We start from the raw sequence: 24,336 nt of genomic DNA on the forward strand, positions 1-24,336 counted from the left end.
TCAGTGATTGTCATATATTTCTCTCTGCTATCAACCCTCGTAAAACTACGAATCATGTATATTTTACTTTATTTAAAATATCTACTTTAGTCGAAGAAAGTTACTAGAAGCCTCAAGAGTACAATGGAAACAAAATAACTCTCCTATGATTCGAGGTTAACTCAACTTACGCTCAGATTTTCCAATACTATTAAGCTCCGCATAAAACTCAGGATATTAGACGAAGCTCTAATGACCAAGCTCACTTCCAACCTTATTTCTTTCTATATGAGAAAAAGAGGAGGTGTGTTTATTGATTGGTTGCAATATATACCCTTTGCAAATTAAACATAAGCATTTGCCAGAATGGCACAGAATGCGTTATAAAACCAACACTGTCTATGTGAATAAGATCGATTGGAAGACAGTAGATATGCAATTACTAACAGCACAATTTGCGTTGAAACACATGAATGTAACGATGTGAAAAAAAATGATGCTATTTCAAAGGCAGAATGGGATAATAGCACGCTCTGGTTTATATCTAATCCAGTCAGCAAAAAATTGACGATTTCTATTGGCTAATGGGATAATTCAAAATCAGACATGCCTGAAGTTCAATTAGTATGATGTCATCAGATAATACGATCATATGTTCATATGTACCTAATTTTCAATTACATGCAAAAAACATTGGACTTTTAATCCTCTTTGATGAGAATGTTATTACCTGGTATGTTATATGATTCAGTACAAGGGATTGGAGAGAGTACACATAATCCACCTTAAATATTATTCCTCCCTTCTATCTTTATATTTTTGTATTCTTGTATCTTTGTATGTTTCTTTGATCCTTAAACCTCTATGTAGACTTAGAACGAACGAGATGCCTACATTTTTCCTGCTACTCTCCTATTGTGTGAAAATGAAAAGGATACGAAAATATGACTAATTTACATGAGAAATGATCTCATCAGGTATTAACTGTTTTTCATAGTTTCGTCATTGTACTTTAGTTTCTGGTTTTCAGCATATCTGAAGGAGCAGTAATATAGCAGACGATATTTCTGAAACGCCGATTTGTATATTTTATGGTGCATTTTTCTTCTTTCCTGGTAATTATTATATGCACTTTCTTATGGCATATTTTATGAGGAATCGTCATTGTTTCTTGTCCGCGTCATTGATTGAAAACTTTCTTTCAAAATATTAAAATATAGTTTTTGCTGAGTCTGAGAGATCATTGTAGTTCCATGATTCACGAATATGCAACTTGTGAGGTTCATGTGAGGAATATATTCCTGTACAATTTTGTTCTGTCCACCATTAACATACCTTCTGGTGTAATCTCAATCACACTATATTAACATCTCTAATAACATCCACACTGAATAGCTCTGAGGTTCGATGGTTAGTTACGGTTGATTTTGCGTGAATACTTCAAAATCTGTGTTAAAGTAAGCACATATTTCACGTACTTGTACAATAAGACTTAAGCCGTGCCTAAGATGAAGCAAACACTCCGAGTAAAAGATTGGTAATTCAATTATGAAGAGATACGTCTTCATTCGACTACCTCGACAACATTGAATCGCTACTTGGGTCAATTTGATGAACATCAATATCAGCTACAGTTCGTTTCTCACAAAATTCGTCGGACTTATTAATACTACTGCTCTGACTAAATATAGAACGTTGTGCCAATTTTCCGATTGAGCATTGAAGCAAAACTCTGACATTTTTTTCTAACATGATTATTTTCGGTAATTCATGTTCTTGACCTTCATAAGTTTCCATATCTGATTTGGAGAAGGTTTCCTCCTGTTTCTTAATACTTTCTTCATAACACAATTATTTAATTTATTGACACAATTGTAGACTTTGTCCTATCCGGCATAACCACGGCATAAACTTAAATACACCATTTTTTTCCCTCGGGCTTATGATACATGTTTATACAAGTGGTCCTGACCGGAAGAAAGATATTTCTTGGATTTATGGTTGTACGATTCATACATGTGTATTTCTTGAAATACGTCGTCATTCCTGGATTCTTCTTCTAGATTCTTTAAATTCACACTCCATATTTCATGCAGAATGCATTATAATTTATTGAGTCAAGCAATGCTTTGTTGTGTGAGGTTCATAACGGAATTCAATATCTTTAGAATTGCCATAGATGGGTTAGTTATACTTATAGAATTTCAGTCCTAGTAACCGTGGAAATGCCATCATTCATATTCATGGACGTGCTCTTCTGACATCTTAGATTATAGGTAGTACCCATCAACTAGGAATCCTGCAATTAGCATCTTATTTTGTTGAGTTTCAGGTAAGATTTTTTTTTGTCTTCCGTCTTCTCAATGTACCACTACTATCGAATTGCAGTAATCGGGTGTGTACTCCAGTATCGATGATCGTTTACACCTAGAATTCCAATTATATTCGGCTTGAGAAATTTCGACGGTACAGGAGATTACCGCTACTTGCAAGAAATATGGCACCAAAGATCGCATTAACTTTCATTTTCGCTTGAAATATCGCCATTTAGAAAAAAACATGGTTGGTGAACCACTTTGATATTTAAAACGCATTATTAGACTACTTCCTATTGTAAATGAAATGTCACGTTACGTTGTGTGTTGTATAACTGCATGAACTTTCTTCCTGTTTTGGTGGGCATTTTATTTGCCCAATAACCTTTTTTCAGCAAGTGGTACAATAAATGTTTGATTTTCCACGGATTGTGAGAAATGCGGGATGTAACACTTAGTTGCTAGTAGATTAAATGTTTTCGACAATTTACTGAAAGCCATACGTAGAAAATTAAAGAAGATAATAAATTTCACATTATTTGATGCAATATTTAAAACTTTCGTTTCACTTAAAATGACAGAAAATTTCCATTGAAGATTTTCCACAATAGTATAAAATATCATTCAAAACCTTTCCATTCTGACATAGACACACGATGCTATTATTGTTCGGACTACTTTACCTCAAATGCTTTAGAAAATCATAAATTGAACCTTGATCCTAAAACTGTATTACCGCTCTCCAGATGTACTGGAATATTTCATAATGTTACCGTTTTCCAAATATGAGTAGCAGACTTGTTGTTCAACCAATAAATTCGGGACATGCACATTAGGTTAGGCCGAAAAAATTCGATGCCGTATCGTCCGCATACTGAAAAAGACTGACGTTTGGAGGAAGAGCAGGAAAGTTAGCAACATACAATAAGTAAAGAAGCGGGGACAGTTCAGAGCCTTAAGGAACTCCAGAGTGGATAAACACAGGATGAGATAGGACATTATTGATAGAAACATATGTCAGGCGGCTCAAGAGAAAATGTTAAATAAAGCGAATGTAACAGATTGGAAGTCGGAAAGAAATTTGTTTGTACAGAAGGCCGAGATGCCACACTTTATCGAAAGCCTTTTCTAAATCGAAAAGGACGAGACATAAACTCTTAGATTGATTAAACTGAGCAGTGATGTACGTGGTCAGAGGGAGGAGTTGAACATTCATACTGTAGTCTGGGCGGAATCCGGCCTCATGAAGGGGAATTAGGTTGCGGCAAGATGTGTGTGGAGGCGAGAGACCAGTATCCGTTCAAGTATTTTGCTGAAAACGAGGATGAACTGAATTGGACGATAGGAAGACACATACGAAGGTAGTTTGTTCGATTTGAGAAACATTAAGGTTTTGGATGTTTTCAAATCTTTAGGGATAAAACCAGTACGAAGGGTCAACGTGAAGATGAGAGACAGAAGATAATGGAGAATGTATGGTCCTTTTTTTGATATGGCGATACGTAATATAATCTAGCCCTGGAGCGTTGTTGCGCTTACGAGAGACGGTGGTGGTGATTTCTGTGACGGAGACAGGAGCTGTCAAAGGTGAATTGTCGGGTAGAAGATGGTCAACATGGGGTTGGAGTGAGGCGAGTTGAGATTAATCTAGTCAGTAGGATGAGTGCGAGCAGATAGAGCAGGTCCAATTTGCTTGAAGACATCTTGAAGTTGGTCAGCAAAGGAATTGGCTTTGTCCATGTCAGTGTATAAGGGCGTATCGTTGAGAATGAGTGGATATGAAGTTTGACAAGTTTTACCAGTGAGTTGATGAAAGCGTTTCCAGTAGGTAGTTGGATGTGCTGTATCAGATAGAGTGTTACAGGTTTCAATCCAGCTTCTGTCGACTTCCGATAGTGCGGGAAATTTGCCTCCTGACCTCAAACCAACGTCTGCGAGATTTCAACGAAATCGGTTAATATCTTGAGGTTCCTCAGAGCTGTCAAAAATTTGAAAATTATTAAAAACACTTTTTTCTATTTTTTTATTTCATAAAATTTTACATTAAACCACTTCCGACAGCAACTACAATTCCTTTTTAATAGTCTTTAGCAACAAAAATTCAGCTATAAAACTGAAAAAAATGACCAAATTTCACCAAAATCTTACTTATTTGAAAATCTTTATATTTTAATTATGCCCGTAAAATAAATTCTGATTTTTTAATATAAATAGCCAATTCTTCAGTTGGAAACACTGTAAGTTGTAAAGAGTAAACCAGTTGGAACTGGTAAATGTTAGCGAGCGGTTGAGAAGAGTGTTGTACTTACAAATCAGAACCAATCAATACGTGGCTTTCAATGTAAGGTTAAAAATTTGGTTTTTATTTTAGTGCAGTTAGATATTAATTATTAAATCAACATTAAAGTAAAACGTGTTGATCTGTTCCATCTGTCAACGTAAACCAAGGAATTGAGGCAAAATATTTTGTTATTTTAGTGCAGTAAGAAATTAAAGTTAACGTCAAAATGGTCTCCTTAATGCCAGTAGACAAGAGCGAGTCCGTGACCTCTAGGACAAAGGCAAGCATTGTATTGTGGAGCGAAATGGAGTGTCCCGTAATCCGACCGCCAAAGGACTTGAATCCTTGTCAACTTCCAACTATCCTCGATGTACTGCGGTGTTGCTTAGAAGAGAGGTTCAACATTATACTTGATGCAGGCAATAAGAAGGGCCGAAGTTTTCCTGCTATTGCCGAAACAGTTGCAGTAAAAGTTGAGGAATTGTACCAAAAGTGTTGCATCCCATTTGTTAGTCACGACAGAGTTATAAAGATGATTAAAGGGTTCCACGTAAAGTATCTGTCACTAAAGAAGAACTATAAACGTGATAATGAGAAACCATAATATGCCACTAAACTGGATGAATTCATCAGGGAAGCTGGGGGAAAACTTTTTGACATAGCTGCTTGCAAGTGCAAGGATTTAAAAACTTGCAATTGTGAAAAATGAAAAAAACTTCCTCCACTTGAGCAACCCTTCCTTTTCGACCAGAGGACTGCGAGGAAGGGAAGATTGACTCCGTGGACAGGAATGAAACTAAAAGGACTCAGCAAAGATAACACAGAAGGAACCATGATTCCATAAGGAAAGAGAAGACTCCGAATGGAGGCTACCAATCAGCTGGACTTCGAATGCGAAATATGCACATGGAGGAAGACGATTGAGATTCAGATTCAGAGGGGATGCAGGCAATGCAACTGTCTGAGGCACTAACAGTAAGCGAGCAAACTGATCTTTTGCCAGCACCGCTATAATAACCCGCACGAACAGTCCCACAATACAAACATATCATCATCGACATTACAAATGCGCTTCAATCTGGCCAGAACAGATTTGGCTAGCGACAGATTCGGCGTTTCGGACCGTGCTACGGCAGCTATTGCCATATGTGTTCTCCAAGATCTAAAGCTCGTGAAACCAGGTGAACCAGTACTTGTAATCGATAAGAATAAGATTAGATAAGAGAAGATGAAAGTGAGAGGTTCGCTTCAGGCTGGAAAGGACACCAAGGTGAAAAGTCTTTACTTTGACGGAAGGAAAGACAAAACTATATACATTGAGAAAGAAGAGTCTAATGTCATATCAGAGGGGCGAGACTAAAGAACACATTTCTTTTATCGAGGAGCCAGGATCGAAGTATGTCGCCCACGTTACAGCCTCATCTGTCTCAGCTGATAGCATTTTCAGAAGTGTAACTACTTACATGCCGGATATTGGGGACTATCTGCACATCATATCGCTGTAGGTTGCGATGGTAAGGCTATCAACACAGGTTTGAAAGGTGGGATCATTCGCAGCCTGGAAGAGAAGCATGACAGACCCCTTCAGTGGCTGATATGCCTTATTCACCTAAACGAGCTTCCGTAGAGGCATTTGTTTGAGCACTTGGATGGTGCAACCAGAGGTCCACGATCCTATGGAGGTGAGATTGGTCAGCAACTGGAGGGATGTCAGAGCACGGGAATAACGATCTTCGAAGCCACAGGTTGCGGGCTACCTAACGTCAATGCGAATGATCTTTGCTCTGATCAAAAATATTATCTACTAGAAATTTTTCAAGCAGTGAAATCCGGAGTTTGCAGTGACGATTTGTCCAGGCGCTTTCCAGGGCACCTCTCACGCGCCCGATGGCTTACGATAACAGACTGCATTCTCCTTTTATACATAGCAACAGAGAATCCAACACCTCAGTTGGAGACACTCTCAGAGTTCGTCATGAAGTGCTATGTACTCGGATAGTTCACAATCAAGTGCAATCATTCAAAGATGGAGCCCGTAATCTCTGGAACATCATTCAGACCAGTAGATTTTTGCCAATGAACCTGAAGAACGTAGTGGATAAGGTCATCTCCCTAAGCGCGTTCTTTGCTCATCCGGAAAACATTATCCTCTCCATGCTGACCGACAATAGGGCGCACATTCGAGAGTTGGGTCTCAGAATTATTCTGGAAGCAATGGAGCAAGAGGGGAGTGTCATCAGAGTGTTTGAAGTTCCTAAAATCAATTTTGATGAAACAGATTTTGTGGATATTATTGACTGGATGAACTGCAAATTTACCTCGCCTCCAGTTATGCAGAATGTGGAGACAGAATTTATCAAGTCATTGATCCAAAATAAGGAAAAAGTTGTGGACTGGGAATTTTCAGCCTTTCCGTGCACACCCAACCGTTGAGCGTTGTGTGAAGGTGGTCACAGAAGCGTCCAAAATTATATGTGGTTCTCAGAGAAGGAACCGATTCATTCGTACAAAACTGGTTAGTCAGGCGGCAATTCCAAAATTTGTCAGAAATCTGACTACAGTGCAAACTAAAAACAAATGAACAATGAACGTTAAGAACTGAATTGTCATATAAGTGAGTTTTGGTGTTTTTTTTTTGTTGTTTTTTTTTGTTTTGGGGAAGTTTTTGGGAAACTACGGATATTTATTGACGTAGTTGAATTTTTATTACTCTTGCTAAAGACTATTAAAGCTGAATTCATTATGCTGTCGAAGCTGCTTAATGTAAAACTTTTAAGAATTAAAATTAGTACCAAAAACAGTATTTTGAAAATTTGTCAAAAAAATGAGTTTTTGGTAAAATTTTGTCTTTTTTGCAGGTCTGAGGAACCTAAAGATATTCATTGATATAGCTGAAAAGTTTACAGTTGCTAAAGACTATTAAAAGCGAATTTTCATTGCTGTAGGAAGTTGTTTAATGTAAAACTTTTATGAAATAAAAAAAAATTTAAAAAACGTGTTTTGATTAATTTTCAAATTTTTGGCAGCTCTGAGGAACCTTAAGATATTAACCGATTTCATTGAAATCTCGCAGACGTTGTTTTGATGTCATGAGGCAAGGATACCGTACTATCGGAAGTCGATTCATCAACTTTAGACATTTTCGGCCCACCCTAATGCACATGCATGTTCTCATCAATTTTCTTCCGGCATGACTCAATGTAGTGAAACAAGATCTTTGGTTTCTTTGCAAACATTATCAAAAGTATAATATGTTACAAAGATTGCTCATAATGAATGATAAAACATTTATATTTAGGAAGAGAAATATTAGTACACATATTAAAAAAATATTTTTATTACTGTCGTGAATGCATTATTGATTCCATTCAATAGAATATATATTCTAAAAGTTCTAGTGCACTGATTCACCAATTTGCAGACAAGCTCTCGTTATCGATATTGTCCATTTAAGTAATTGCTGCTATATACTTCGAAATTAAGATTAAGGATTGCAGTCATTGTATAACCTCAATGCTGATCGTTGTCGCATAAATTCCTTCGTAAGAATATAGAACATGTTCCATATAATTCCTTATGTACGAAATATTTTTTTTTCATATTGATACAGCTAACATCGTTTCACATCTACATTCTTGTATTTATTAACCTGGGAGAACTCGAACTATTTTCAAAACGTGAGAACTGGCACCGGTCATTTAGACCGATTCCAGTAAAAAATGTAGTACGTAGAAAATGCTCATTTTTTGTTAAAAGGAATAAGCATATTTATTCTTGTTTAAATGTGAAACTATTTAATACCATGTTTCTCGCGGAGAATACCCAAGAGAGTTAAATTGCGATCTAATAGAAGCTCTTTTGTGAGAGGAATGGATGTGTACCATTTATCGGATGTTATATTACGTCTACTATTAGAAATGGGCTGGTTCAGTCTTTTAATTATACTCTTGGTGCTGTTATTAATTTTAACGAGGCCTAATACTGTATAATTTCATTTTATATGTATAAAATGTACCTTGAGTCTGCTGACACTAATAATTTCAAGCCAGATTTGGTCGGAGTGTTTGGAATATATTGCCCAAATATCCTTTCCCCCGAAATGCTTCCAAGGCTTTGTCAACATTAGACATTCATTTAGTGAGATTTCCACCTTTCTACAAATACAAGTAATAAATTTCTGATGGCCGACAGGTTGCCAAAACTCTTCCTTTCTTCACGGTTTGTTTCGTCGGAAAATTGTAGTCCTCGCAACAGAAATTGAAACCTCCCCACGGACATGGCCAGTTTTAAACTTTATACTCCTGATTCATCACTAGCCAATAGGTCCTTCAGATTGGTATGATTAGATTTCAAAACACACGCCAAATGAAAGAGTACCAATGAGAGTACTTAGCTCTCGTAAATTTAGATCTTTACCACCCCTTTCTACAGAAAGTTATTTTCTATGCCTCTTAAACCACATATTTGTATAATGTACTTTCTTTTCCTCAGGAATTTCCTATGGGAATAATAAGTTATAGGATTTCATTGGAGTTTCAACATTTCGGACTTGGTGAATGCTCTCAGTAAATATGTTGATGTTTTACACAAACAGAAAAAGTTGTAAAACGTTATGACGCGAGAACTCGCACTAGGTCGAAACGACCGACAATAAAATAATACAGCTATCTAAGAGCCAGTGAACAATGTTGACTTGATAGTGTGTTGGTAGGTAAGGGTGCAAAGAACAAGGTCATGGCTGGTCATGAATCTGCGGCGCGTTTGCTAATAGTAGTACCAAATTAAACATACCATCAGTCTTCCTCCGTTATGAGAATCATCGCGGGTAAAGAGCTCCTTCGTGGCTGCGCGGTTAGCGCAAGCAATTTTGGTGTGAGTGAGCTTGTTTGATTCCCGGCAGTGCTAATGATGTCCGGATTCAACGTTAATCGTTAGGCCCAGTCTAATATAGGCATGCTGCTGAAAGGAATGTTAAACTGCAAATCAGCTCAACGCTTGTATTTATTTGGTTTATTTATTTTTTTATTGAACAATTTTCCAGATACAGCATAATTGTGCCATTTTACACAGGAAAATGTCAACAAGCAAGAAAAAAGAAAAAAATTAAAAAATAAACAACAGTAATATCAATAGTATTACCAAAGAGTGCACAAGTAATATTATTTAGCCAGCACGCGTTTTATTGCTCTTTCAAACACTGGGTAGCTCGAAAAAATGCCACCTCACTTGTTAGATTATTATAATAGAAATACTACTCGGTGAAAAAGAGACCTCTGTATAATTGTCAACCTAGGGCGTGCAAGATGGAATGGGTCGGTATTCCGGGATTTGCGGGAAGGGACATGTAAGGATAGTTGTTGAATTAGGGTTTCTGATCTTAGATTCCAATTTACGATCTTATGAAGAAACTTCAAATCAGAGTTATTTCTGCGTACTTCCGGCATCTGGATATTAAGATATCGCAAAATTTTCTCCTTAGGTAATATTCGAAGTGCGGGAAAACGAAAACGTACTATTGCAATAAAGAAACAGAACAGACTCAAGTCTAGAGAGATGTGTAGGTGCGACCATGGCCCATATGGAAGAGCAGTATTCGATCTTGGGTGCTATTAGAGTTTTATAGAATGTTGTTAATGATGCAACAGTACGTAGTTCAGTGAATCGGTAAAGAAGCCCCAGCATACGAATTGATTTCTTAACTATTGAGGAGATGTGGTCAGAGAACGAGAGTTTCGAATCAAAGATGACACCAAAATCATTATGACTGGCAGAATGTGTTGTAGGGGAATCGTTAATAAGGTATTTGGAAGGAACAGGAGACTTTTTCAGAGTAATTGTAATACAGTCACATTTCTTACTGTAAAGTTTGAATTGCATCATTTCACACCAGCCTACAAGATAATTTATGTCTCCCTGTAGGGCAATTGTGTCATGCAAACATGATATTTCTCTATATAATTTGCAATCATCAGCAAAAAGCAAAAGGCCACTAGGATTAACTGATAGGTGAGAGTAGAGATCGTTCATATACAGGACAAATCGCAGGGGCCCTAGTACGCTTCCCTGAGGCACCCCGGAGATCACAGCTCGGGGGTTAGAAGTCGCCCCTGAAATAACAACTTTCTGTTTACGGCTCTTTAGATAGCTGGTGATTAAAGAGAGAAATTTACCATGTACATTAAACCTATTGGAAAGCTTGTGGAGAAGAAGAATGTAACTAACAGAATAAAAGGCCTTTAATAGATCAAAATAACTGACATGTAATAGAGTATTGTTATCCATACATTGAACTGCACAGGAAAGAAGAGTTGGACATACTACTCCCTCCATGACCTTGTATTCGTCGCATTACAACGTAAGATAACAAACCGCTCATCCAAGAGGGTAAATTACTTGCCCGTAAATGATAACGATACAGACCGCTATAGTGCTAATTGAAAGCTCCATTTAATAAGGTCAAAAAAGAACGAAGGGTAATTGTTAATTAACAGCGAGGATGTCCCTTGAGAGCACGTGGTCTCATATCGTTACACCATGTGACTTACTGGCGGAGACTAAGACCACTTAAAATATATCTGCCAATCAGAGTCATCTAATTGTTGATGACTCTACTAGATAAAATAAGGAATACTACTGTTAACATTATAACACGAGAAAATGAAATGTAAAGAAATCCTGTTTTAACGCCTCTTTTTGTCTAAGGGATTTGGCTGAATTATAGTAGTAACTGGTTTGAAATATTTCAATTTGTTTCAGGATTGTGAAATTTAGGTTAAGGAGACAATAGTTAAGACAAGTGAGTGAAAGTGAAATATTTTCAGAACTAGAAATTGAGAAGAAATGGGAGTACACTGAGAAATCTGACCTGAGAATAAGTACATTGAAGAGATTTTAGTCATCTACCCTAGAGAAAAAATTAACTTGTTTTAATTTGTATAGTAACTGCATGTCATATTTACAGTATATTAGGTGATTTATTAAGTGAAATTGAATAACGTACTTGATTAAAGGTATAACACAACATTACATTTTTCTCTATATATAATATTTGTCGACATTAACCACTGTACTTATTGTCACATATTACCGACATTTGCAATGCAGATAAAAGCTTTCATTTTAGCTCGTTCAAATGAGTGATCAGTGCATATTATTAATTATTACTTACATTGAATACCATACAGTTTAGTGGGTATTTATTGTACACATTCATTAGTGATATGGTATTACCCCTGAGGCATTGCTATCTTTGCCTGAGCACACATTAACAATTCTTTCCCAATACTACGTAAACCACATTTAATCAAATTCTTCATCTGGCAAATATTATATCATCAACAGTATTTACATATATTGTACAATTCCCTGTGCAATATTAAAAAAAACTTATTATAGAGAGCTATAATTTCCAAACGGATGAGCATAGAACCCTTGAGAAGATATTGAATCAAGCACCTAGACGTAAAAGAAATGCCAATGGTGATTCACTTGGTTGAGGACAGATACCTATTTTGTTCATGAATGTAGCTTCTAATTAAGATAATAGATTTCCGCGTTCTCACCTGTGACAGATGCAACATAGCACAACCTCGTCCGCAACATTATTAATTATTACTCACCTTACTCATCCACTATACTCACATAGTGTTGACAGAAAGTTTTGACAGATAATACTTGTTTATATAAAGAGTAATTCACTGATTGTTCCGTTGTCTCCACCAGATATTCTCGCTTAAGTGTGCGATAGAGTTTTCGTATCGAGTAGATACACACCTAATGTCAAATAGTAGGCATACTTAGCTAATTTGAAATTTTCGAAAGTATATATTGTTACAAAGCTGTGTACTTGATCTGCTGTACAACAGAATAGTACACTTTTGAAATCAAGTACTAGTTGTATATAAATCTATGTTATTCAAAAATGATATTATTTTATTATTATTTAAAGACGTTAGTAAAAATTACGAAATTAAAGTACTTATTTTCTAATAGTGAATCGAGAACAAAACGAAAAGCAGATGTTTGCTATTTTACATTGTAGAGAGACTTCAAGTAAGGTGGGATGTCATAATGTATGAAGTATATTGTTTGATTTAATGGTTAACAGTCCTTTTCCGCAACAGTGTCTTATGAAACTCACGTTGTAGAGAGACTTCAAGTAAGGTGGGATGTCATAATGTATGAAGTATATAATTTGATTTAATGGTTAACAGTCCTTTTCCGCAACAATGTCTTATGAAACCCACATTTATTTCCTCATACACTTCCTTAAAAAAATACCACCCAATCTCAAACTCGAAAGTAGTGCACGTTGTTTATGTGACCATGATAAATAACTGTTAAAGATAGGTATTCCAAATATTGTTGTTGCTGTCGAATAGTTTGATATTGAGTAATTTGAAGTTCTTCTACATTTACATTCATTACTAATTTTATATAACAACACTTCAAATGGATAAGTAATGCATCAATATATCTCACCTGCAACAATAAGCACACACACTAGAACGAAAACAGCCAAATCAACTGGACCATCCTCAAACAGAAATATTACAAATTTAGTAAGCTCAAGTGCACGTATCCACATTCCTACCAGTTGATTCAGTAACCATGGAATTATGAATATAGGTCTTTCCTGTAATTAAAATTTCAAAAAAAAAAATCAAAAACACTGTTCTTTCGGAAAAGGTTTACTTCTACAAGGTAGAAAAAATAAGAAAAAGAAGTAGTAAAATAGAAATGTTACATATTTCGTTTCTTAATAACCAAATTTACATGATTATTGTGCAATTGTTATTTATTTATTGAATATCATTAATCTTTTGTTCCAATAATTGTAATGTGAACACTGCTTGCAATGTTTTGTCTAACTTTTATTATCCTTCGTGCCTCGGCCACACTTCTCTAAAATTCAGCATGAGTAAGGTTGTTTTTCTCTTATACTTATGGAGGGGAGAATACGAACACGCCTAAAATTTAGGAAATTTTCAAAACTGGAAACTGGTAAAATAGTGTGATTTCATGGTTAAACCACTGAAAGCTTCTGTGTTGTAATTGTTTGATTGATTGAAAGCATTCAACTTATTGAAATGACGTCAGCATAAGAGCTATATTTCCACATAACAAACGAGACTACTGCCTGAAAACACACTGATGTAGATAAAATATAAATTCGACTATTAAAATATAATAAACATTGCTTAAATTTAAAAAAAATATATGTATATATCTATGAAAATTAGCAATACCTCGCAATAAATATTAATTTTAAAAGTATGATAAAATCACATAAATCAATAACAAGAAATAATGCTAATAATATGTTTGGTGAATATATATTAAATAAAAATAAATAGTAGAAAACATAACTAGTTTCAATAAAATATAAAAATGTAGCAAGAATAAATGGAAGAAGAAATGGAATTAAATGCTTAGAGAACGTGAATGATTCTACAAGGGAGCATAAATGCAGTACACATTCCACTATATAATATCATTGCACAGTGCACGATCAATTGTAAGCACCACTCCCTGGCAGTATTTGAGGTCTAAGTTTTGAGGACATTTGGCAAGAAAATACCAAATACTCAGTGGAACGATATATTTCTTGCAATATGAGTGCTTCAAGCAACGCAATAAATAATTGTGCAAAAGAAAAGCATGTTTGGTATACAAACGTATCATGAAGACTTCATACCGACGAATGTTCTATTATGAAAACGTGTTGCCCAACAATGTGAAGTTTGTTTTCATTAGACTGGTACCAACTTCCTTGCAGAAGAGAGTACATCAAAGTACGGAAGTAGATACTTAGGTCGTATCGAGGAATATTATGCTCCAATACAATCCTGAATAAGGTGTCCTGGTTACAGCAGTGTCAGATCGTTCGTTTCCCCGAATACCCAGATTACTCGTCAGCCATCACAAAATGACAACGCACTCCGTTTGCTGTAGTTGGGTGAATTTCACAAGTACGTATTCAACAACGGTGTGTTTACTGAAGATCTCGTGCGTTCTTAAGGTGCAAAAGAGAAACAAAGGAACGAGCGAGAAGACCACAATTTCGTCGGAGAGAAAATGATCACACGAAGAGATGCAGTATGGGAGTTTAACACGAGTACGTGTAGCAAAGAGGAAGTAAATATTCTCACACCGGAAACAAAGTGAACTGCGTGGGCAAGGAATATAATGCCCATTCGCAGGGTAATTAAGGAGGATTCTTCCATTGCAAAATCTTATTAAAGCTTCGTTAGCCTTTTTCGCAGAGTAATTAAAGAGGACGCTCTCTCTTAGAGTACTCATAGGGGTGGTTCGTGACCCCTACATAAAGAGTAGCAAATGAGTAGTCCACAGAGCGTCAGGAGATACTCAAGTATCGAAGAGGATAGACTGTTTTAAGTTTTCTCAACAGAGAAGAGCAAGAAGACGTGTAAACAAAACGATCCTAATCTAACTAGGACCATATTACACTATGTTGTCAGCAGGGCACACAATACCGATCAGCATGATATGTCTTGTAAAATGGAATATGAAAAGTATTAAGAGTGCGGAAACAACTTTACTTAAGAGAACTTATGTGTGGTTGTACGTCAACTGACGCACATAGGCCATGTCCATTAAACGTAACGTATCAGGGAAGGACAAACAAGTACCACTAATATCGAAATTCTGGTCAATAACGTTAATTCGTTGGAGGTATATTTAGACATATTAAGTTTTATCATGGATAGTAAAGTTTTTGTTTGACCAGGGAGCCAGACGTTGTTGAGACACTTGAAGTGGTCGAATAATACTGCGAAAGTGTCGGGGGCAAAAATAAATTACGAAATCGCCAACATAAAACAGAGGACTGGGAGGAGACTGAAACTGAGAAAGAACGCCGCTAACTGTGACATCACATAACGTGACACAACGCACACTGCGGTGTGGAACACAATTTTCTTAGACGAAATTCAGTGAAAGACTAGAGACCTCACATGTAACTGAATTTGTCACTCATAATGGAAATTTAAAGTGAAGAGTAACATGACCACGAAGATCCCAGTTATATTAATTTTCAACATAACGCAAGGTGGTGTCATACACCTCAACTAAGTTGAAAAATGGCAACAAAATTTTCTCCATTCAAAAGGTTACATGAGTATGCCCCTCCAGTTGACGAGATTGGAAACAAGGCTTCAGAAAATTGAAATCCATTCTGATATTTGTTCAGGAGCGATTGAAACTCCAAACACCGGACCAGCCGCGAATTTAGCATGCATTCAAACAGATTACAAACACATTTCGTAACAGTAATACTCTAAAGGTCATGAGTTTAGTTGTGATTATCCGTGCTTTCAACGCATAAAAGGAAACAGAGCATCTGGCCAACTGAATTTGAAAAAAAAAAAAAAGTCTTCTAACCAGATGCAATTATTCAATTTTAATTCTCGAAACATTGTGTTATACTTGTGAGAGGATTTGCAACACTTTATGGGATATACGGATATTAGAATAAAACTCAACAACCATGAAAGGAGAATTATAGTGCTTATTTTACGCGATGTGGAAGTTTAACGTTCCCCGTTTTAACCCTTACCGCCAAGCAAGTAAATTCTGCACGGTACTGTGTAGACTCAAAGATAGACTCGAAGTGACAACCGAAAGTGTTAATTATCTCTGAATGTTTACTCTTAAACACAACATTCGGAGATAGACCACGTAAAACAACAGAAGAATTGAATAGCAGAGTGAGAGAGGGGTCCAAGGCACAACAACTAAATTCCGAGAAATCGTAAGGTAAAGTTTAGGACAAATAACTACAACTTTCCCCCGTGAAGGTCGATATTTTATTTCTGCATATCACTTTACATATTTCTGTCCAACTTTTAACCTGCAATACATTATATAAAGTGTGTTGTATTACGAGTAATGAACCAGTATTTCCAATGTAAAGGAAATATTTTGCAGGGATGATATCTGCCAGTTAGATTAACATAAACTAAATACAATTGGTTAAATTAGATTTCTAACGTAACCTAACCAACCCTAACCAAATGTTAAGTGTTATGGTCTGATTTCAGATTTTAATAGAATGGGTGATACGTTGTTGGGTAACATCTTTATCAGATCACTACACTTCAGCTGGTTAATCATCCTACCGTCTTGAAAGTTGATTTCCCATTCATCCAAGCTGTAACACAGAGGCCATAGATCATCTGTACCTGAAGAAATGCATTTACTTTCTGTTCCTGGATGTTTCTGGAACACGAATTGCCTTCCATACCTCAACAGATGAGTAGGTGTACTTAACTATGATGAACGCAGGTTCAGTAGCCGATACTTCGACAGCGGTCACGTTTTGCATTTCCACCTTGCTGCCATGTTCATCCACTATCTTTGAATAACATTTCAGAAATTGACTGTACATTTTCATATCGGATGACATGTGTATTACATGAAATGGATCCTGCACTCTGGCACTTTCCAGCAAGATTGTACTAATGTTCAGGCATGTATATATAACTTGTTTTCCTATTTTTTTCAGCAACTACAAAATCATCATCACACGGCATAAAATTGTGGCTCGGAACTAGATAGTAGTAGCATATTTCTTTAAACTTGTGTGAATCAACAAGAAAGTAATACAGCAAGAACATGGTAATATTATGTTTTGTCTAGAGCGACAGTCTAAAACAATGTAGTTGTATCTTGTGTAGAACATTGCACGGATAAGGAAGAAATATTAACAACCATCATTTGAGTTCAGATGAAATACGGAATGTTACTGTTTCTAGCCACATACACATGTATACGTTTTTCATATTGCATTGCTGTCCACTGTTTCATTACTTTTAGCAACATTTCGTCTCCGCATTTAACACATGTTTACGAACTGACTAGCATGCCATTGTGTTGACTAGCATGCTACCAGGCTGTCATTTTTGTTTACAAGCAGACATGTCTTGTGATTCGCCGTTCTAGCTGGACTGTGGTTTGATCACTTCACTCAGAAGACGAGTTCTGCTGCAAACCCTCACATATTTTCAATAATATTTTTAAGTCACAGAAAACAATTCACATTCACACTTACTGTAGTTCGGAAACTGATAGACAGATGACATACCAATGCACTTCCTCCATAATATCATGTTTCATCGGCTTGTAGTTTGGAACCCTCTCTCGGTAAACCCTTCCATTGTTACCATTAACCGGTAAGTACTATGGACCGTCCAATACCGCTGAGACTTTTCATATTATTATATTTTTAACACCCCTACCACTACAAGTGGATCTATCTGTCTACCTTCCTGTCTAAAAAATAATTACATATTATGAGGTTTGTTTTATATTTTATTCCCTGTGCGCGGCGCTGGAGGGCAGAATTAAAAAAGGAAAAATATAGGAAAAATCATTGGAATATATGTATGGGAGGGCCGTCGTATACTCTCGCCCCGGGCGCTGATTTGCCACGGCACGGCCCTGCTGGAGCGGTCGAGCGATCTCGCAGACGTACTATAATAGTTTGTAAGTATTTTGCGCTTTAGCTGTCTTTCGTTATCTGATAATTATTAGCAGTAGTGTCTTACCACGCTTCAAATAATGTCCAGAAACTAGTAAACCTAAAATAATCATATTTTATAACATGACTAAAGGCGTAGTGGATTCTCTAGACCAAAAACTGTACAAATACACGTCAAGTCGTCGAACAAGTCTATGGCCATTGGCAATTTTCTTTACGCTGGAGGATGTTGCGTGTGGTGTCAATGTGTATATTTTGAATCAAGCCTACGCGAATTCCACAGTGTTGACAAGAGTTGATTTCATGAAAACGTTGGCAAAATGAATGTTAGGCTTCACATGGAAAGTAAATTGTTCATCGGACATCTGCCTCGAGAGCCGAGTTTTTCAATCAAGAGCATCCTGCAGATTGAAAATTAGCTTCCCACTATCCCGTACCAGTAGTTTGAGGATAGGAAAACTTGGCCTTCTGTCCACTGCATGGTAAGAGGAAAGAAAGATATTTCTATTCATGTCAGCGTGTGGGGTAACGATTTTTTGCAATGCAGAAAAAAGTTTAGGCCTAAGTGCCTACGCAAAGAAAGTGCATTAAGTCAGAAAAGTGTAATGCAGTGTTTAACTTACCGGCAAAACATATTTTATTTACTTTCGCCGTCATATAAGGAAGAAAAATTAGGTTTACGTATTACCTTTTCACTACAAAAAGTCTAACCGTATTTTCTTCAAAGTTTGAAAAAGCTACAATTCCATGTTGAGAAAGCTAAAATTCCATGTTTTTCTTTGTTTTTCCTTTTTTCTACTCGCAGTGCATCTATAAGATCAATATATTTTGAATTAGTGTTAATTGACTATATAAAAGCAGAGAAAAATGTGAATATTTCATCAGTTACAATTTTAGGGTGACAGTGAAAGCACTGTTGCAAATTTTGACTATGTTTTCTTTCTCATGGTTTTGAAAATATAAAGCCTTTTCTACAGTAATGTGTAAGATAGCATTTTAAAAAAAATGTAATAAAACTTCTTTTTAGAAAATGTGTGTGGTCTTACAGACCGCTCCATAGTAGTTACATTATTATTTTCCTTCATAGTAGTTAAGGGTTAAGAAGCAAACCCTACTCTGCACCCTAGATACAGCTGTGAGACATCTAAGGATCAAAAATAAATTTTTCACTGTTGGGCATTGAGACTTGTACAAGTCATTCAACAAAAGCACACGAAATGGAAAATTATTGAAAGCTTTCGAAAATTACATGATATCCTCATAGACTTCTGCAGACCTCTGATAAGCTGACCAACGAGGAGCGTCGCAGTCATATTCTGGAATAGAACTAAAAGAAGCATGAAGAAAAATTTGGTCAACAATAGCAACAGGTAGATCATGTCCAAATAGCTTGGAGTAGGGAAATATGTGAATCTGTCCAGAATGAAGGCAATGTAACACGCAAGTGCCCACATCGTCAGCAGGTCGACGAGCAGAAAGACTATCACAGCTTAAAGCAGTGTAATCTCAAATAAGAGAAGAGCATATATGCCAGAAAATGTTATCTGCAAACAGACAAAGACTGCTGAGTATACTCAGAGAAGTTCTGTCAATTAACGAAAATTAATACTGTAACCATTGAGGTTGCACTAAATATGTGCCATAATGTAACACTTTAATATCTGAGGCAAACCTTTACGCATGATTCAAGTACCTTCCACTCCGTATTTAATAAACCATTTTCATAACGTCAGATTTAGAAGAAACCACATGTGGCCTACGAAAACGTGTAGATCCTGCTTGTTCTTGCACAAATTATCACTGAGATGACGTATATGATGGCTAACTTTAACGACGGTGACAAAAGTTTGGCGACGATGAACTGGTAGTTGCCGAAGACCACCACTAATATAAACGAGTGGGATTCTTTTGGGATTAGCTGGTCGATGCTACTTCCATTGGAACAGGAAAAGAAACAGTTTACGTGACTGATTAGTAGGACATTTGTGCCGTCAGATGTTTACAACAAGTAGCTTCGAAGTAACCGATGACACAGAAAACGAAGAAAGGCTCCTTTCATTTAAGTATTGGTATATAAGGGTGAAACATAAGTCCGTCTTCAAGTAGTTCGAAAGTTTAAGGGAACGGAAGTAAGAATTAGGAACGAACTTTGGACGTACTACTTTCAAATAAATTTTGATGCTAGTTAACTGTACCACGTACTGCCAGGAAGTTAAAATTTTATCTTCTTTCTGATTGGGATTACGGTGTCCCAATACAATATCACGCCGCGAGGGGTGTTCATTACGCGACGGGGTCCTACCAACATATTAACTTTCCCATGGTAGTAAATTTAATTACCTTCCGTGTTTTGGTCAGACTTTCAATAAAAAGGAGCATCCATAATTTCTTATTGTCATCATACCTGCATTATAAGTAATTACTTTAAAATGAGGAAATTTGTGAAGCCCTTGTGAAAACTCGGACGATCCTTTCAGCATTGCTCTATAAGAAGTTTATTTTCATTTACAAGATACAGGAAAATCACGATACTTGTGTTTTCTGCACTATCTATAACATGAGACTATGTATCATTCCACTAGGTTTGTGGTTTTTGCGAAAGAGTGATCTCTGACCTGTGTTTATACTTTAAGTAACCACACAATATTGAAATTAAATATACATTTTCATGAATATACATCCTCACGGCATTGTCAAGGCTCTATATTTATATCTTACATTTAAAATTGCAACCGGGTGTTTCTGAGTGCCAAATACGGTTGTCCGATCATCACCCTTGTTCTTCACACGAACAGTCATTCGAAGAAATGAAAACGTACTCTGTACACAATCAGGTTATGATTGTGAACTCGGAAAGCCTGGTACTTCTGCTTGTAAAGGTCAAAAAGTGGGAGAAAAAAGGGAATGTAGAATGTAAAGAGGGTGCAACAGTCACTGATACTTGTAACAAACATATTCATTTGTAGTTCGAGCGAGAACTACAGCAAGAACGAAGACAAAGTGGGAGGGCTGCCTAAATGGTAGCCCCCACGATGTAAAGTTCTATCACAAATTGTCGCAATCGTTTGCACAGAAATGTGCAGGCCAAGTTTTCGTTTGTACATATTTAGGGGTGCAGCCAGAACGAAAACGAAGTGGGAGGCTATCCAAATGGTAGCCCTACTTCCATGTCCAATTGAAACACAAATTGTCGTAATGATTTGCACATCATTTGTAAAAAATGTGCAGGCGAAATTTTCGTTTGTACATAATTAGTAACGCCACCAGAGCGAAAAAAGTGTGGGGACTGTCTAAATGGTAGCCCCCACGATGTCCAATTCAATCACAAAATGTCGCAATCGTCTGTACATGGATGGAACAGAAAATCGCAAGCAAAATTCTCCTTTGCACACAATTAGGTGCGGCGCCAGAAAGAAAACAACGTGGGGGAGGGCTGTCTAAATGGTAGGCAAACGATATCCAATTCAATCAGAATTTGTCGCAATCGTTTGTACATGGTTTATGCAGAAATGTGCATGCGAAATTTTTGTTTGTCCATAATTAGGAGCGCCACAAGAACGAAAAAAAGTGGGGAGCGCTGTCTAAATGGTAACTGACTTACCCTGTCCCATTCAATCACAAATCGTCGCAATCGTTTGTACATCGTTTGCACAGAAATGTGCAGGCAAAATTTCCTTTTGCACACAATTAGTGGCCCACCAGAGCGATAAAAGTAGGGGGACTGTCTAAATGGTAGCCCCCACGATATCTAATTCAATCACAAATTGTCGCAATCGTTTGTACATGGATGGAACAGAAATGCGCAAGCGAAATTCTCGTTTGCACAAATTAGGGGCGGCGCCATAAAGAAAACAAAGTGAAGAAAGGCTGTGTAAATGGTAGACCCCACGAAATCCAATACAATCAGAAATTGTCGCAATCGTTTGTACATGGTTTGTACAGATATGTGCAGGCGAAAATTTCCTTTGTATAGAATTAGGCGCGCCGCCAGAACGAAACAAAAGTGTGGGAGGGCTGTCTAAATGGTAGCCTCCCCTACCATGTCCAATTCGATCACGGGCGCCGCCAGAACAAAAAGAATGTGGGGGCTGTGTAAATGTTTAGACTGCACGATGTCCAATTCAATCATATATTGTTGCAATCCTTTGTACATTGTTTGTACAGAAATGTGTAGGGGAAATTATCGTTTGTACATAATTAGGGGTGCCGGCAGAATGAAAAGAAAGTGGGGGAGGGCTGTCTAAATACTTGTCACCCTACCATGTCCAATTCGATCACAAATCGTCGCAATCGTTTTCACATCGTTAGTATACAAATGTGGGGCCAATTTCTCGTTTGTCCCCATTTAGGGGTGCCGCCAGAAAGAAAAAAAACAAGTGGGATCTTTCTAAATGCTAGTCCCCACGATGTCCAATTCTATCACAAATTGTCGCAATCCTTTGTATATGATTTGTACAGAAATGTGTAGGCGAAATTTTCGTTTATACGCATTTAGGGGCACCACAAGAATGAAAACAATGTGTTAGGCTTTCTAAATGGTGGCCACCACGATGTCCAATTCAATCAGAAATTGTCGCAATCGTTTGTACAGCGTTTGCAAAGAAATAAGCGTGCGAAAATTTTGTTTGTTCACAATGGGTGGCACGGCCAGGCAAAAGCAATGTGGGGGTCTGTCTGAACGGTAGCCGCTCCACCATGTCCAATTCAGTCACAAATTGCCTCAATCGTTTGTACACGGTTTGTGCAGAAATGTGCAGGCCAAATTTTCTTTTGTACAAAATTAGAGACGCTGCCAGAGCGAAAACAATGTAAGGCTGTCTAAGTGGTAGCCCATCAAGATATTCAATTCAATCACAAATTGTCGCAATCGTTTGTACATCGTTTTTACAAAAATATGCAGGTGAAATTTTTGTTTGTACCTTAATAGCGGCGCAGCCATTACGAAGACAGACAGTGGTGGCTGTCTTAGTGGTTTCCCCTCGCTATGTCCAATTCAATCACTAATTGTCGCAATAGTTTGTACATTTTTTGTACACAAATGTATAGGGGAAGATTTAGTTTGTACACAATAATGGACGCAGCAGAAACAAAAACAAAGTGGGGGGACTGTCTAAATAGTAGCCCCAACGATGTCCAATTCAATCTCAGATTGTCGCAATCGTTTGTAAGTGGGTAGAACAGAAATGTTCAGGCGAAATTTTCGTTTGCACACAATTAGGGCGCCGCCAGGAACAAAACAATGTGGTAAAGCGCCGTTAGATGGTAGCCCAACGATGTCCAATTCAATCCTAAATTGTGACAATCGTTTGTATATGGTTTGTACAGAAAGGTGCAGTGGAATATTTCGTTTGTACAAAATCAGGGCGCCGCGGGAACAAAAACAAATTGGGGGCTGTCTAAATGGTAGCCCCACAATGTCCAATTCTATCACAAATTGTCGCAATCCTTTGTATGTGATTTGTACAGAACTGTGCAGGCGAAATTTGTACACAATTACCGGTGAAGCCAGAACGAAAACAAATTGGGGGAGGGCTGTCTAATAGGTATCCCCTATACCATGTCCAATTTCAATCTAAAAACGTCGCAATATTTTGCACATTGTTTGCACAGAAATGTACATGTTAAATTTTCGATTATACACAATTACGGGCACCGCAAGAACCAAAACAATCTATGAGGCTGTTTAAATGGTTGCCACCACTATGTCCAATTCAATCAAAAATTGTCGCAATCGTTTGTACAGCGTTTGTACAGATATAAGCGGGCGAAAATTTCGTTTGTGCACAATGAGTGCCACCGCCAGACAAAATCAATTTGGGGGTCTGTCTGAATGGTAGCCGCTCCACCATGTCCAATTCAGTGACAAATCGCCTCAATCGTTTCAGGTGTTTCGATACCCGTATCCTCATTTTTCGTCTGCAATCTCTGTTCACAATTTCAATCACTTCTGTTCACTTCTACTTGCCTTTCGTGCGTCAGCTTTAGAATTTTGCGTAGGTACTTTTGCCCCCTAAAATCGTTTTTCCACAGAACATAAAAACCCGTATTCGTTCATTTTTGGCGTATTGTCCATAGACAAAGTTTCGTTGCAATTCTTCATGCCCTTTACACACATTTGACATTCTGTGTCCCACCTAATCGTCTTTTCCAGGTAAATACGAAACCCATGTACCCACATTTTATGTCTACAATATTTGTGCAAAATTTCATTCTCTTCGGTTCACTTCTTTAATCTTTTGGGCGTTAATTTTCAAAATTTT

The 24,336-nt window shown here is 37.2% G+C and overlaps 1 protein-coding gene across 2 annotated transcripts in view; it reads right to left on the reverse strand.

Annotated features, from left to right (window-relative positions):
* The window catches only part of LOC145681638 (uncharacterized), a 318,511-nt gene that overhangs the window by 26,243 nt on the left and 267,932 nt on the right, over positions 1-24,336 (reverse strand). For both annotated transcript variants that reach the window (XM_081753257.1, XM_081753256.1), the window contains one exon: positions 13,057-13,210. In XM_081753257.1, coding sequence (XP_081609383.1) covers positions 13,057-13,210 — 154 coding nt within the window. The remainder of the gene's footprint in view (positions 1-13,056; positions 13,211-24,336) is intronic.

Source organism: Thermobia domestica, chromosome 3 (genome assembly GCF_964235325.1).
Source record: "Thermobia domestica chromosome 3, izTheDome1.hap1.1, whole genome shotgun sequence".
Classification (NCBI taxonomy): domain Eukaryota; kingdom Metazoa; phylum Arthropoda; class Insecta; order Zygentoma; family Lepismatidae; genus Thermobia; species Thermobia domestica.